Source organism: Pelobates fuscus, chromosome 7 (assembly GCF_036172605.1).
Source record: "Pelobates fuscus isolate aPelFus1 chromosome 7, aPelFus1.pri, whole genome shotgun sequence".
In the NCBI taxonomy this organism is placed as follows: Eukaryota; Metazoa; Chordata; class Amphibia; order Anura; family Pelobatidae; genus Pelobates; species Pelobates fuscus.
The window spans coordinates 64,332,513-64,349,015 of NC_086323.1; the positions used below are offsets into that span (position 1 = coordinate 64,332,513).

General features: G+C 45.6%; 1 protein-coding gene across 1 annotated transcript in view; it reads left to right on the top strand.

The window, feature by feature from the left end:
• Window positions 1-16,503, top strand: part of GCLM (glutamate-cysteine ligase modifier subunit) — a 29,633-nt gene that overhangs the window by 9,854 nt on the left and 3,276 nt on the right. The window contains exons 3-5 of the mRNA XM_063428356.1: window positions 3,107-3,191; window positions 3,991-4,047; window positions 14,701-14,903. Coding sequence (XP_063284426.1) covers window positions 3,107-3,191; window positions 3,991-4,047; window positions 14,701-14,903 — 345 coding nt within the window. The remainder of the gene's footprint in view (window positions 1-3,106; window positions 3,192-3,990; window positions 4,048-14,700; window positions 14,904-16,503) is intronic.

Consider the following 16,503-nt stretch of genomic DNA (forward strand, 5'->3'; position numbering starts at 1 on the left):
TGAAAATGGAGACACCAAGTTACAGGACAAAGAGGTGTGGATTTCTACATTTAGGTGTTTTGTATTTTTATTTTTTATTTTTCTTCACATCTCTCAAATGCATGTTTGTTAATTATAGGAATAAATAAACCTAATATTTAAAAATCCTGAGTAGTGACAGCCCCTGCTTTAATATCACAAGCTCTACTCTTAGCAGAAAAAGTAAATGAACAGTTATCTAGATTCATAATATCGGTATATAAAACCCATGTAAACTGGGTGGATGCCACCCTGGAAAGATCATTTTAGCATTTTAAAGAGTAGCTCTTATGAAATGAAATCATCTCCTCCTTCCTTTGTCTGTACATGGTGCTGGCGAAGTCTCTAGCACAATGTATCGTTTAGTTTTTCAATAAACTGTCGTTAAAATCGCTCCCCCAGAGAGGAGGCGGCCACCCACAAAAGGAGCAGTTGAGTATGAGGTGAGTATGGCAAAAAGATGAACAAGACTCATAGAAGGCGGGTAGAAAAAATATATTATTTCCACAATATGGAGGAAGCTAGACCGGATTAGTTTAAGTTAATATATGCATGCAGTCTTTAAACCTGTTTTGCCATATGAGTCTTCAGTATTTGTTCCACTTCACTGATTTATACCCCAATGGGTATTTCTCAAAGTGGCCTGAGAGGAGAGAAGGAATTCACCCCGTTGTTTACTAGATCAAATAAAGCTTTTTTTTTTTTTTTTGCTTAAGTTAAATGCATTAACGTCCTAGATCCTAAAGCTGCGACACAGACAAGTTTTAGCTGCTGAAAGGCTCCTCTCTGGACCCTGGCCATCAAATGGGTTAGAGGGATACAGCAGGTGTTTATGGGACAAGTAGCCTATCTCCCGCATTTGTTCCACTAATTTCATAGGAATAATTGAACTGCAGCCATGGCTGCTATCCGTTCATACGTATAGCCAGGACTGTTGAACAGAAAGGTTTGTCCACGTGTGTGCATACTTTTTGGGGAAACTGATAAAGAAAAGGAGGAAGCAAAATGTCCTCCTATTGTCATTTTAACTTCGGGAGGGGGGCTGACCACCCTAAACCATATTTTCTTGGAAACTTTATGATTGTACATTAATGTTTTTATGATTGTACATTAAAGGGAAACTCCAGTGCCAGGAAAACTATCAATTTTCCTGGCACTGGAGGGTCCCTCTCCCTCCCACCCCCCAATCCCCAGGTACTGAAGGGGTGAAAACCCCTTCAGTCACTTACCTGAGGCAGCGGTGATGTCCCTCGTCGCTGTCTCCTCCGCGACGATCCTCCTGTTCATTGCGTCGGCTGGTGGGCGAGACTGTTCCCACCCACCGGCCGAGGAGACCTAATGCGCATGCGCGGCAATGCCGCGCTTGCGCATTACGTCTCCCCATAGGAAAGCATTGAAAAATCATTTCAATGCTTTCCTATGGGGTTTTAAACGACGCTGGAGGTCCTCACACATCGTGAGGACGTCCAGCGACGCTCTAGCACAGGTTTCCTGTGCTATGGACCAGGAAGTGACCTCTAGTGGCTGTCTAGTAGACAGCCACTAGAGGTGGAGTTAACCCTGCACGGTAATTATTGCAGTTTATGAAAAACTGTAATATTTACAGTTGCAGGGTTAAGAGTAGTGGGAGTTGGCACCCAGACCACTCCAATGAGCAGAAGTGGTCTGGGTGCCTGGAGTGTCCCTTTAATTGTGTGTTCCTTCTTTCTTTCTTCCACATCTTATACCATTTTATGTGTTTGGCTGTGCTATGATAGTAAAATTGTTGGTATATTTTAGTCTTGGCACAGTTATGTTCTCAGACTGAAGTGTTGCTTTTGTGTGCATTGATGTGTACCATGATCACTTGTCTTGTGGCATTGACACGCATGTGTTGGCGCCAGAAGATTGACATGATTGTGTAGCTAATTTTTAGCTGAGCCTTTGTTCCAGACCAGACAGTTGTTTTTACAGTAGCCTGTATTGTCGTCCTGTGTTAGCTGATGGGAACTTCTCATCCTTGAAGTGTGATCTCCAATTTATACAGCGTTTTCGTTATTTCTGTAGCTGCAATACATATTTTACACTGAAATGCACTCTGTCTTCATTATCCTTATTTGTGGATGGCTAAATATTCATTATGGCTAATATCTTGCTGTCATCAAATAATGTGGCTGACGCGTTCATCTTAAACTAGTAGATTCAAGCTATATTTTGTTAATGAAATACAGGTGTGTGTTTAGAACGAGTTTGATGCCATTGTAAAAGGGGGCGTTTTTATTTTATTATTTTGTTTGAGTATTTTATATATATATATATAATATAATTATGCGCGCGCCAGGGTGGATAAAAATAGATTTTTTTTTTTTTATAATTCAGCATGAATAGGGCTTAGTTACATCGAATGATGCTGTATATTTATGCTATAGTTAATTATTATTTTTTTGCTCAACGAATTCTGATAATCCAGGTTCATTGCACTTAAGTCTCCAAAGAAAAAAAGTACGGTATACATTTTTCACAGCATAGTGTTTTACACCTCACTTTAAAGCATTACTCAATGATTTGAACAGACAATCGTGCTTGGAGTCTTTTCAACATGAAATTCTGCACATACTGAGATGTTTTATATTGCTGTCAGAGGTGCAACTTCTCCTCTGTTAGGGTCATTAGTACACCAATAGCTAGCTTTGAACAAGTATTCCAAGCTGGCTAATGTTAAAGTGCTTGGCTGATACTCTCAGCCCTTGAATGATTGGTGCATAAACCAGAAGCACATAGCCCAATATCAGAGAAGGCTTGGCGCACAGCCGGGATCCAAGAGGGGAAACCATTAGTCAGTTTTTATTAAATATAGTTTTTTTTTTTTTTAAACCAATTCAGTTAACAAACATTGATGTAAATACAAGAAAACATATGCTATATAATGTTATTGTTTCCGTTAAATACAACTATTTAAGCTCTTCAAATATGAGTGATTACCCCTGGTCTAGACCTAGAAGGGTTGCAAAAGAAAAATCAAATGACTCAACTTGGACAGTGTGTTTGCCTATGTGGTAAGGAATGAAATGCAGCTTCTAACAACTTCACATGTTCTTTATGTTCTCAGGAACTCCCTCATACTTTAGAATGTTCATTGTCTCAAGTGACGGAGACCATAAACCCAGAAGAAAGAGACGAAATGAAATTATCCGGTAAATAAAAGATAAAACTCTTCATTTCCTTGCCTTTTCAACTGACTTATGGCTAAATATTCTCATGTTATTTAATGGTTTAGATAATTTATACTCTAATGTATTGTTGCACATATTATAGCTGCCACCCCCTCCCCCCATTATTTATTTTAATATAATCTCACTTTTACCATAACCAATATATCTGCAATGGCATTATATATAGATTTGTTTTTACTTTAAATCTGTAAACTAAATGAGATTATTTGGCATATTCTATCTAATACTGAATAACAACTCTGTCTTCCGTCAGATCTCCATTAATTTAGCTTAAAGGGACACTGTAGTCCCCTATAATTCACTCTGTAAATTGAACTTTAATCACACACAGGAGGCTCTTGCAAAGTCTAGCAAGCTATTAACAGAGCAGGAGTTAAGAAAATCTAAATTAAACAGAATTTGCAATAAAGGAAGTGTAAACATTAGATGACTCTTTACAGGAAGTGTTAAGGAAGGCTGTGTAAGTCACACTTATGGAGGTGTGATTAGGGTGCATAAGAAAGGTGATTCACCTCTTAAATTGCACAAAATTAAGGAGTGAGACTGCAGGGACATGATCTATACATTAAAACTGCTTTATTAAGCTAAAGTTGTTTTGGTGACTATAGTATACCTTTAACATGAATCTTGAAAGTGTGGGATCTGTGTTGTGATACTAATAGACAGACTCTTGTACTGTTGGTGTACTTTGCCTTATATTGTTATATCCTGTGATAATGTTTGATAATGGGCTGAATGCCCTGCTTGTTTCTCTTTGCAGCCAAGCTATTTATCGTGGATTCTGACCTGTCCTCAATCAGACATGCTGTAGATCTGGGTAAGTACTTGACCCTTCTGTACTCTGCTTGTTTATTAATACTGATACGATTATCATATTATAGGGAAGGAGGTGCATTTTATGGCTCTGTGCAAGGGGAAATGTTATATGCAAGAGGGAGGCTATTTCCATAAAATGTGCAAATTGTCTGGAACATTTTAAAATCCTTGAATGTTATGCCACTTTGGTTAAAGTGACAGGGAGTGGCAAAGAGCTTTTGAGTGTAAGTGGAGACCATTATTAAACGTCTTATTTGAAAATCCTAGCATTCTTTATTACCATCATCAAAAAGTATATAAAGCCATCCAGGCATCACAAAATGTGTCTCTTTGAGAATATTCTTCAATGCCATCATTGTCTCCGTAATCTTATTTATTTGTTTTGCTCAGGGTAGCAATGAGTTCTCATTAGTGACTTTATTTGTATCTGAAGAGAGATAATTGAGAAAGTCGTAATAAGGCTGATCTTGTAAAAGCAGTGTGACACTTTGTCATTGAAGGCTCTATTCATTTGTCATGCAAAACAGGCTGAGCTGGAAAGTTGGTCAGTCTGACCTTGTTTGCGGTTCCTCAGGCTATCAGTGGTATGGGAATTCAGAGTAGAGGGACATGTTTTACTTGGTGGATTCCATGGTTCTAGAATGAGTGGCTCTATGTACAAAGAGAACATCACTTGTGTGATGTCAGCACTCATAAAGGCATTAAGTATTCTTCATTTCTGTTATTTTGTAATCCGCGCCCCAGCATTCAGAGCATTAAGAAACATCCACCTAATGTATTCCGTTTTCTATTTTTTTTTTTTTTTGGTGCGTAAATGTTGTATGTATTTTCATTTTTGGTCATTGTATAGATCTGCCGGCTATCAGACTTGTTATGCTAGGTGTCCTTATGTAAAGTGCCAGCTTTTCCCAGTAGTCTGCACCGGTTGTATAGAGGGAGGAGCTAATATGAGCACATAGAACATTGGAAATATAAAGGCATTTGTTTAATGAGTTTTAGAACAGGCTATTAAAGAATCATTCCAAACACCTTTAAGTATTTTAGCTTCCTGAAGTGTTGTGTGAAGTGTGTCCCTTTTTATTTTTTTTATTTAAAAAAAAAAAATAAAAAAAAAAATGCAGATTTTAGTAGAAAGTGCCACTAATCTAAATTAAACTTGTCCAATTTGGGGCTTGGTCTGTTCGATTCACCAGCAGTTCTTATACATTTACAGCTGTCTACTGACTTTGTTACAATCTACTTTTACTTTATTTATTCTGAATTTGGTTTAGATAAGTTACTACCTTTTTTTGGTAACATTTAGCTAGTCTATTTACATGGGTCGTCAACCTGGTCCCGACCGCCCACTAGTGGGCGTTTCAGGATTCCAGATGGGTGGTAGGGATTTCGGTAGCTAAATCCTTTTTTTGAGAGGATTTCTCCTTTTTAGAGTGGGCGGGCGCGAGCGGCTTGGGGGCGCAAGATTTCAGTGACCGTCAGGAGGAAAGTGCTCCCTCCTGCCAGGCCACCTTCTGGACCCCCCGGCGCGGCAGAGTTCTAATGACGTCATATTCCGGCTCTTGGCATCAGCAAAAATCGCGCGAGGGAGCAGAGAGGTTAGAGCTCCCTCGCCGCATCGGATTAGAACTCTGCCGCCCACCGAAGTGAAGCCCCACTGGACCCCAGGGACAGATCCACACCAGCTCTCCGGGTAGGGAGGATGGGTGGACATTTAATATTAATAATTTGTGTGTGTGTGTATGTGTGAGTGTGTTTGTGTGTGAGCAGAATACTTGTAGAATAGAAGAAAGAAGGAGCAGAGTACTTGTAAAAAGGAGAAAGAAGGAAAAGGAGAAAATTGTTGTTGGCTAATAATAGTAAGATGGTTACCTAGCTCAGCCTTCCTTCTGGGCATTCCTATAAGGAAGGTTAAAAAAATAGAAAAAAAGGGGGGGGGAAGGTGGGAAGGGGAGCTGATGCACAGATGAGAAATCATATTATGAGCAAACAGAGAAATCGTCTGAATATCACCGAAAGAGGAGACCTTCGTTTGTTCCTTACGAAAATCGAACCAGATATCAAATATTTAGTCTCGCAGCATCAACCTCAAGGACCTCATTAATCACTAGTAAAGGTAATTTCGATTTACTTTGTTTTCTCATTAAACTTTATAAAGTTAAAAACATTATAAACATGCATTAAGTAGAAATAAAAAGATAAATGTACATACATTTATTTTTTTTTAAAAACACCCTCCTTTCTAAAAAAAAGAATTCTGCACTTGTGCGAAAACTGGTGGGCGGTAAGGAAATTTTTCCATTAAGAAAGTGGGTGGTAGGTAGAAAGGTTGACTACCACTGATTTTAAACTGAGCGATCTCTCATGTTTAGTTTGAGCTGCAGCAGATTAGCTATAGAGCTTTCATAACTAGCATAGGTGCCCTCGGAGGCACAGTTGGAGCAATACTTGGTTTTGCGAATCTAAATCTCAATGTTTTAAGCAGCTCTAACTGGATCTAATTTTATCCTGCTTTCTATTTTTTTTTTTTTTTTTTTTTTTTTATATTCACTGATTATTTAGCTACCTCTTACATACAAAATTTATATATATTTTTTTTGCATAGACTTTGTCTCTGGTTTTGTTTTATTCTGGTCATTTATGTTTATATTGACTTTTATGAGCACTTAATAAATGTTAAGTTTTTACTACCACTTAGTCTAGATAACTCCTTGTCTCCCTCATTTATAGATTACATTTGTCACCCCCCAGCTGTCAGACAACTGGTCTGTTACAGTGGAACTAAGCTCAAAGGCAGCAATTGCCCAGAGCACCTGCACTAGGAAAGTCCATTGCTTGCCAATCTTTTCTGACTTTGCATAATTCCTGTAGGGTACAAGAAGTAGAATTCCACAGGCGTCACAATATAGGGTGAAGGCAAAACATTTTTATTGGACAAAAAAATGTTTCAGCCTAGAGGCCTTAGTCATGCATCATACCATGATCTCCTATAAATATTTTTTTTGCCTTCACCCTACATTGTAACATTGCAACACCCTACTCTACTGGCCTGCGGATCCCCCTCCACAGAGCTCCTACGAAAACTTACTCGTGTGCAGCACTCCTTTGACTTTATATCCTGTAGGGTACAGTAATACACTACCCTAAAAAGGTTTTCGTTGGGGCTTTCATATTGGACTAACATGGCTGCTACCAATATATGCACACTTTTCTTGGATGCTTTCAATAAAACATTGAAAACCAAATTGCAAAATGTGGGATGTTTGTGAATAAAGCAAAGTTTGAAAAGTTTTCCAAGTTGGCTATTTTGGTCTTAATGTAGCTTTTTTAAAAAAAATAATGTATTTACTTTATTTATTTTAAATTTCCACAAATTGCTGTTTTTTTTTTCAATAAAAACAGTGTTTCTACCAACTGCACAAATATGACATACATATTACACAGTAGCAATACTTCTTGTCATTTTCTAAGTGTGCAACCTATATGAAAAGCGTTAACCCCCTTTAGGCTCAATTGTAGGTCAGGATTTGTAAGGGCTTAATCCTTTTTCTTGCAGCTTGCTTTGTTTAACTTTTTTTTTAGCTCCCATTTCTGTGCTCTTGCCAAGGAGGGGAGTGGACTGTGTACTCAACTTTCTCTGTCCTCATGTGACTTTTCAGTGTTACAACAGCAATGCTTGCAGAACACGAAATGTGTGAATGGTTTGCATGAATTCCCTACAGTGCACCGCATAGTTAGTGCTTCGGATCAAAGTGGCTCTGTCACCTCAAACTTGCATTTCTCCTATTGTTTCCTCTTCCCTTCCTCTTTCAATCTGTCCGTATTTTCATTCCTGATCTATTTCTCTTTAAAGGATCACTATAGTATCAGGAAAACAAAGCGGTTTTCCTGACACTATAGTCCCCGGAGGGTGCCCCCACCCTCAGGATCCCCCTCCCTTGGCGCTGAAGGGGTTAAAACCCCTTCAGCCATTTACCTTAATCCAGCGCCGGGCACTTCCTGGTGACTAGAGCACTACTGTGTTTAATTTAATGCAAGCTTCACTATCTTGGAAAATATAGTGGAGCTTGCCTTAAGCTCTAGACTTTGTCAAGAGTAGGAAAAATACATAAGACAGGTACCTTAAAGAGAAATAGTTCAGAACAGATTCCAAAAGAGGAAAGAATAGGATACAGTTGACAATCAGGAATACAAATGTGTATTCCTAACCCTAGTGTTAAAAACACTATTTAGGTTCTGGTCTCCCCCTGCCGGCACTGGTAATAGAAAAGCATTTGATTGGCTGAGATCGGTAATTCTAGTGATCTCAGCTAACGAGGTGGGGCGAAACCAATCGCCACCCTGGCCAGTCCGCACCTTCTTATAGAGATGCATTTAACTCCATGCATATCTGTGGGGAAAGTTTAGCGTCTCCATGCAGTCCCAGGAAGCACCTTTAGTGGCCATCTAAGTGACTGTTATTGGAGGTATCCCTAGGGACCAATGTAAACACTGCAGCGTTTACAGCAAAAAGCCTGCAGAAAATTACTATATTCACCAGAACAACTACATTAAAGGGACACTCCAGGCACCCAGACCACTCCTGCCCATTGGAGTGGTCTGGGTGCCAACTCCCACTACTCTAACCCTGCAAGTGTAATTATTGCAGTTTTTTTTATAAACTGCACTAATTGCCTAACAGGGTTAAGTCTTCCTCTAGCGAGACAGCCAGTAGAGGAGCTTCCGGGTTCTTAAAACATGCAATGCATGAGGACCTCCAGCGGCGCCTGTGGGACTGTGTAATGCGCGCAGCTGGCCGTTGCCGCACATGAGCATTAGGTCTCCCCCGCCGGCTGACGTCGGCGGGGAGGAGAGTTGGCAGAGCCTGACCCAGCGTCAAGGGACATCGGCACTGGATATAGGTAAGTCACTCAAGGGGTTTTAATCCCCTCAGCCTCAACCTGGAATGGGAGGTGGGAGGGAGAAGGGGGACCTGCAGTGCCAGGAAAACGGTTTGTTTTCCTGGCTCTGGAGAGTCCTTTCAAGCTGTAGTTGTTTTGGTGACTATAAAGTCCCTTTTAATACCACAGTTCATGGATTATTAAATATACTTTAACTTATTATTAGTGTGTCTGTTATAAAACTGAATATCTGAGATTCAGATCCAGAGTAGCTATGCTGGCAATATAGGGGAGTTTGATGGTTTGTTTCTAAAACTGCAGTTTTGGACTAGAACTCTATTTTAGGTCATCTAGCACTGTTTACTGAATAATACTAGTACTGTAGTGAGGATCCTGCTGTCTAACTTCTAGTCTAGCACAATATGCCTTTATCCCTCACATATAATGGGTAGATAATCTGATGACTTGATGTTATGAGAGTTTGGAAAATTACTTCCTGAGGGCTGGATTGTGTGCCTGTAGTGATTTTAGGTGAAATGTGGTCCATCCAGGGTCAGGCTTTTAGCTTGTTTAGGGGGTGAATAGATCACATCAAAGTCTGAGTTCTCTGGCGGTAAAGGAATTTGAGATGGCAAAGGTCCTTTATCATTATACTTGTGAACAATTATCCTTTAAACGTGATTGTCAAGTAGAGACAAAACACTTAAATATCCCGAAGCTATATGTTGCAGGCAAAGTCACTATGCTTCTCTTTCACAAATGGGGTTTTTATGTCTTCTTTTCAAACCCCGTGTATTTTAGATTATTCTTGATTTATATTTTTAAAGTACATCTCTTTGTAAAAATGACATGATGGTACTTTAAGGTAGGCAAGATGCTATTTATTTATTTATTATTTATTGTACAAGCCTGATTCCTAGCAAATGTGAAAATTCACCATTATGACAAAGATCACAGCATATCTTTTTGTACATAGTAAGACCTGTGTGCATTGTGCTCCTGCACGTGCATTGACATCTGAGAATATACTTTTGAATTTGAGTTGCTACAGTCCTGTGCACCATTCTGTAGAACGCCAAAGTCCATTCATATCTAAGTTTAGTAAACACACTTTCCTATTATGGATGTATATCTGCAAGATGAATTTTCCTATGTAACAATACTTACTGGTAGTTATTCTAAACTAAACCTGCCAAATCTGTATCCTACTGTATTCAGAGGCGGCTCTAGACTTTATGAGGCCTTAGGCGAAACGCAAACATGAGGCCCCACTAACAAAAAAAAGTGTCACATATACACATTGATGCACTGTCTACCTGTGTATGTGCATGAGAGTGTGTCTGACAAAGAGTATCCTTGTGTGTGTGAATGTATGTCTCTGAACATGTTTGCGTTTTTGTCTGAGACCCTATGTGTATGGGGTAGCTGCTTGAAGTGTGTTGTGTGTATGGGGGGGGGGAGAGGCGGGTGATGGTGAGAGGGGGGTTGATGGTGAGAGGGGGGTTGATGGTGAGAGGGGGGTTGATGGTGAGAGGGGGGGTGATGGTGAGAGGGGGGGTGATGGCGGGGGGGGGTGATGGTGAGAGGGGGGGTGATGGCGGGGGGGGGTGATGGTGAGAGGGGGGGTGATGGCGGGGGGGGGTGATGGCCAGAGGCAGAGGGGGGGTGATGGCGAGAGGGAGAGGGGGGGTGATGGCGAGAGGGATGATGGCGAGAGGGAGAGGGAGAGGGGGGTGATGGCGAGAGGGAGAGGGGGGTGATGGCGAGAGGGAGAGGGGGGTGATGGCGAGAGGGAGAGGGGGGTGATAGCGAGAGGGAGAGGGGGGGTGATGGCGAGAGGGAGAGGGGGGGTGATGGCGAGAGGGAGAGGGGGGGTGATGGCGAGAGGGAGAGGGGGGTGATGGCGAGAGGGAGAGGGGGGGTGATGGCGAGAGGGAGAGGGGGGGTGATGGCGAGAGGGAGAGGGGGGGTGATGGTGAGAGGGAGAGGGGGGGTGATGGTGAGAGGGAGAGGGGGGGTGATGGTGAGAGGGAGAGGGGGGGTGATGGTGAGAGGGAGAGGGGGGGTGATGGTGAGAGGGAGAGGGGGGGTGATGGTGAGAGGGAGAGGGGGGGTGATGGTGAGAGGGAGAGGGGGGGTGATGGTGAGAGGGAGAGGGGGGGTGATGGTGAGAGGGAGAGGGGGGGTGATGGTGAGAGGGAGAGGGGGGTGATGGTGAGAGGGAGAGGGGGGGTGATGGTGAGAGGGAGAGGGGGGGTGATGGTGAGAGGGAGAGGGGGGGTGATGGTGAGAGGGAGAGGGGGGGTGATGGTGAGAGGGAGAGGGGGGGTGATGGTGAGAGGGAGAGGGGGGGTGATGGTGAGAGGGAGAGGGGGGGTGATGGTGAGAGGGAGAGGGGGGGTGATGGTGAGAGGGAGAGGGGGGGTGATGGTGAGAGGGAGAGGGGGGGTGAGAGGGAGAGGGGGGGTGATGGTGAGAGGGAGGGGGGTGATGGTGAGAGGGAGGGGGGTGATGGTGAGAGGGAGAGGGGGGGTGAGAGGGAGAGGGGGGGTGATGGTGAGAGGGAGAGGGGGGGTGATGGTGAGAGGGAGAGGGGGGGTGATGGTGAGAGGGAGAGGGGGGGTGATGGTGAGAGGGAGAGGGGGGGTGAGAGGGAGAGGGGGGGTGAGAGGGAGAGGGGGGGTGAGAGGGGGGTGATGGTGAGAGGGAGAGGGGGGGTGATGGTGAGAGGGAGAGGGGGGTGATGGTGAGAGGGAGAGGGGGGTGATGGTGAGAGGGAGAGGGGGGTGATGGTGAGAGGGAGAGGGGGGTGATGGTGAGAGGGAGAGGGGGGTGATGGTGAGAGGGAGAGGGGGGTGATGGTGAGAGGGAGCGGGGGGTTGATGGAGGGAGGGTAATGGTAATGTGAGAGTGAGAGGGGGGGTAATGTGAGAGTGAGAGGGGAGATAATGTGAGAGTGAGAGGGGAGATAATGTGAGAGTGAGAGGGGGGTGATGCTGAGGGTGGTGGTGGGGGGTGATGCTGAGGGTGGTGGTGGGGGGTGATGCTGAGGGTGGTGGTGGGGGGTGATGCTGAGGGTGGTGGTGGGGGGTGATGCTGAGGGTGGTGGTGGGGGGTGATGCTGAGGGTGGTGGTGGGGGGTGATGCTGAGGGTGGTGGTGGGGGGTGATGCTGAGGGTGGTGGTGGGGGGTGATGCTGAGGGTGGTGGTGGGGGGTGATGCTGAGGGTGGTGGTGGGGGGTGATGCTGAGGGTGGTGGTGGGGGGTGATGCTGAGGGTGGTGGTGGGGGGTGATGCTGAGAGTGGTGGTGGGGGGTGATGCTGAGAGTGGTGGGGGGGGTGATGCTGAGAGTGGTGGGGGGGGTGATGCTGAGGGTGGTGGGGGGGGTGATGCTGAGGGTGGTGGGGGGGGGTGATGCTGAGGGTGGTGGGGGGGGGTGATGCTGAGGGTGGTGGGGGGTGTGATGCTGAGGGTGGTGGGGGGGGGTGATGCTGAGGGTGGTGGGGGGTGTGATGCTGAGGGTGGTGGGGGGTGATGCTGAGGGTGGTGGGGGGTGATGCTGAGGGTGATGGTGAGGGTGATGGTGAGGGTGGTGGGGGGTGATGCTGAGGGTGGTGGGGGGTGATGCTGAGGGTGGTGAGGCTGAGGGTGGTGGGGGGTGGTGAGGCTGAGGGTGGTGGGGGGTGGTGAGGCTGAGGGTGGTGGGGGGTGGTGAGGCTGAGGGTGGTGGGGGTGGTGAGGCTGAGGGTGGTGGGGGTGGTGAGGCTGAGGGTGGTGGGGGTGGTGAGGCTGAGGGTGGTGGGGGTGGTGAGGCTGAGGGTGGTGGGGGTGGTGAGGCTGAGGGTGGTGGGGGGTGGTGAGGCTGAGGGTGGTGGGGGTGGTGGGGGGGAGGTGATGCTGAGGGTGGTGGGGGGTGATGGGTGATGCTGAGGGTGGTGGGGTGAGGGTGGTGAGGCTGAGGGGGGCTGAGGGTGAGACTGAGGGGGGCTGGGGTTGAGACGGAGGGTGGTGGTTAGGGTGGTGGGGGCTAGGGGTGGTGGGGGTGAGGGTGGTGGGGGCTAGGGGTGGTGAGGCTGAGGGTGATGGGGGTGATGGTGAGGGTGGTGGGGGCTAGGGGTAGTGAGGCTGAGGGTGTTGGGGGGTGATGGTGAGGGGGGTGATGCTGAGGGTGGTGGGGGTGAGGCTGAGTGGGGTGATGCTGAGGGTGGTGGGGGCTAGGGGTGGTGGGGGGTGATGGTGAGGGGGGTGGGGGGTGAGGCTGAGGGTGGTGGTGGCTAGGGGTAGTGAGGCTGAGGGTGGTGGGGGGTGAGGCTGAGGGGGGCTGGGGGTGAGACTGAGGGGGGTGATGCTGAGGGTGGTGGGGGTAGTGGTGAGGGTGGTGGGGGCTAGGGGTGGGGGGGGGTGATGGTGAGGGTGGTGGGGGCTAGGGGTGGTGAGGCTGAGGGTGGTGGGGGTGAGGCTGTGGGTGGTGGGGGTAGTGGTGAGGGTGGTGGGGGCTAGGGGTGGTGGGGGTGATGGTGAGGGTGGTGGGGGCTAGGGGTGGTGAGGCTGAGGGTGGTGGGGGTGAGACTGAGGGGGGTGATGCTGAGGGTGGTGGGGGTGGTGGGTGAGGGTGGTGGGGGCTAGGGGTGGTGAGGCTGAGGGTGGTGGGGGGTGGTGAGGCTGAGGGTGGTGGTGGGGGGATGGTGAGGCTGGGGGTAAGGCTGAGTGTGGTGATGGTGACTGGGGGGGTGAGGCTGAGTGTGTTGGGGGGTGATGGGGAGGGAGAGCCTACCTTGATTTCCCTGGTGGTCCAGTGGGCTCCCTGGTGGTCCGGTGGCCACTGCTCTCGGTCTGCAGCTCCGCAGAGCTGCAGACCGAGTAGTCTCGCGAGATTTCAGAGCGTTGCCGTGGTAACCCGCGGCAACGCTCTGATTGGCCAATTCTCGCGAGTCACATGGTCTGCAGCTCTGCACACTGCGGAGCTGCAGACCAGTGTCTGCGATGGTGGCCGGGCAGCCAGGAGGGGCCTCGCACCCGGCGGCATACCGGGCAAGCCGCCGGGCCCCCTCCTGGTGTCAGGTCCTCGGTCACTGACCGAGGACCTGACACACTCTGCCAACAGGCGGTTTAGGCGGCCGCGAGGCCCCCGCCAGCGCGAGGCCTTAGGCGGCCGTCTAAACCGCCTAATTAGAGAGCCGCCTCTGACTGTATTGTAGTAAATAGTACCGTAAAATAGGGTGTGTGTGTGTATATATCTATAATGATGTATTGCATGTTGGAAGTATTAGTACTTGGCTGTTATGTCTTACTTAATGTGGCAAGAAGTGTGTTCGTGTTCCCTGAGGCGCGTAAGCTAACTGGGCCATTTGTTCTGACTGGCTTTTTAGAGTACATATAGAATTTAAAGAATGGCCACATGAAACATGCAACTAATGTAGTTGGATTTGTAGAGGATATTTGAATTTCTCTTCATGCACTTTTGATAAAATAAAGTGAATTTAAGATGAGGACTTTCTGTCTCTTTAATGCCTAATGTGGATAAATTACATAGTTCGTTTTAGCGTGGATTATTGGCAAGGAATTCACACGTCTTTTTATAGAAACAAACAAATACAATATTTTCTTCAAAGTTGTTTTACTCTGACGAAACATACTCAGAATGGTTTCCCATTTCAAGGAAAATCTCCTTTGAACTCCCATATTTTATCTTGTAGGTTGGAGTGGGTTAAGTGCCTGACTCTTTCTTGCTGCTGTGATAATTTGTGCCTCATATGTTAATCTTTGTTTCTTCCAGCTTGTTCCACCCTTGGCGTTCCCCAGTTAGATTCTGTGATCATTGCACCACCCCCACTGGAAGACGGATTCAGTCTTACATTGGAAAACTTACAACCTTACTGGAGAGAACTTGAAAGTCTTGTTTGGGACAAGAAAGTTGTTGCTATAGGAACGTCGGATTTAGATAAACCTCTCTTGGAACAGCTTTACTTTTGGGCTCAGGTGAGGCTTTGCATAAAAACTGAAGCTATTCTGTACCGATTGCCAAAGGAAACTATGCTTGCTTGTATTGGTCTAACATCTGGCTTGCTTTACAGGTAGTTTTAGCAATATTTAGGATGACACATCATTGCCCTTAACTGCCAATTGCTTGTAAACTATGCACAGCTCAAGGTCTTTAAATCTATTGTTATTTTATAAAAACAGCAGATTATTTTTTTTTCTCTCTCCATGCATTTACGTTTACTCTGATGGAGCTATTTAGCCTTAACGCATATCTTGCTTACATTGATAGATATCTATGTAGCAAATATTGCTGAGTTAATATTGGCTAGACCATAATTGTTGAAGAGAATCAGAGGGGAAACAAATATGTAAACCTAAAATGCAAATGTCTAACTAAAAACAACATTGGATAATGTTTATTAAAAGGATAGTCTAAGCTAATGTTATTCAGCCAGCGTGCCTCAAGTCACCTCCAAGTGCAATAAACAGTCAACTTATTCACTATAAGGAGAATTCAAATTGAATTTCACATTTATTGCAAAAAAAGCCAAACAGGAAATGTTTTCTCATTTTGAAATTCACTGTGATTTCACTTTGAATTCTGATTTTAGTGTGCACTATTGACCTAAGAGCTGTAATTGGTAAACAAATGCAGTCTTTAAAATGTGCCAACATTAAAATTGGGATTCCCATCTGGAAAAACAATTAAAGGGACCTTATAGGCATCCAGTCCACTTCATCTCATTGAAGTGGTCTGGGTGCAGTGCTTGTGTCTGCTTGACCTTGCAATATAAAACATTGCAGTTTCAGAGAAACTGGAATGTTTACATTGCAGGGTTAAGTCCATTTCTAGTGGCTGTCTTCCAGGTCCCATCATAGCTGTTATGTAGCAGGAGGAGGAGACATTGCCAGTACCAAGGAAGCCACGGGACTGGAAAGTGGGGTGTGGGAAGGTTTTTTACCATTTATTTACTGGGGACACTATAGCTTAGAAATCTAGGCTTGTTTTCCCTAACATCATAGTGTTTCTTTATAACACGTGTGTTAATTAAGCTAGTAGTATCCATATCTCTCTAGTAATTCTTTAACTAAATGTGACATAAGTTGCAGATAAAGGTTTATCAGATGCAAAGGTGGTGAGTCTTGATCAAGAAAAGATTAGTGACCCCTGGCCTCTGCACCAAATCACTTTACCATAAAGGACCACTAGTCACCCAAGTCACTTCATCTTAATGAAGTGGTCTGGGTGCGGTGGTCTTGTCCTTGCAAGCCTGCAATGTAAAACCTTGTTAAGAAACTGCAATATTTACATTGCAGGGTTAAATTCTCTTCTAGCGGCTGTCATACTGACAGCTGAGGTGGCTGTGATTGGCTTGCGGTGTATGTCAGCTGACTGCTTTCAGCAGGTATTACTACGTATGGCTAGAAAAAAGTGTGTAATCATCCCTCCAGGAGGGGCCAGGCTGAGTAGACAGGAACCCCTATTTAGTGTTAAACTGCTAGGAAATGGTTTAACACTAAATGGAGTGACAACATAAGACTGCAGGCACTGTAACTAATTCAGTGACATGACATGGTTATAGTGCCTACTTTAACT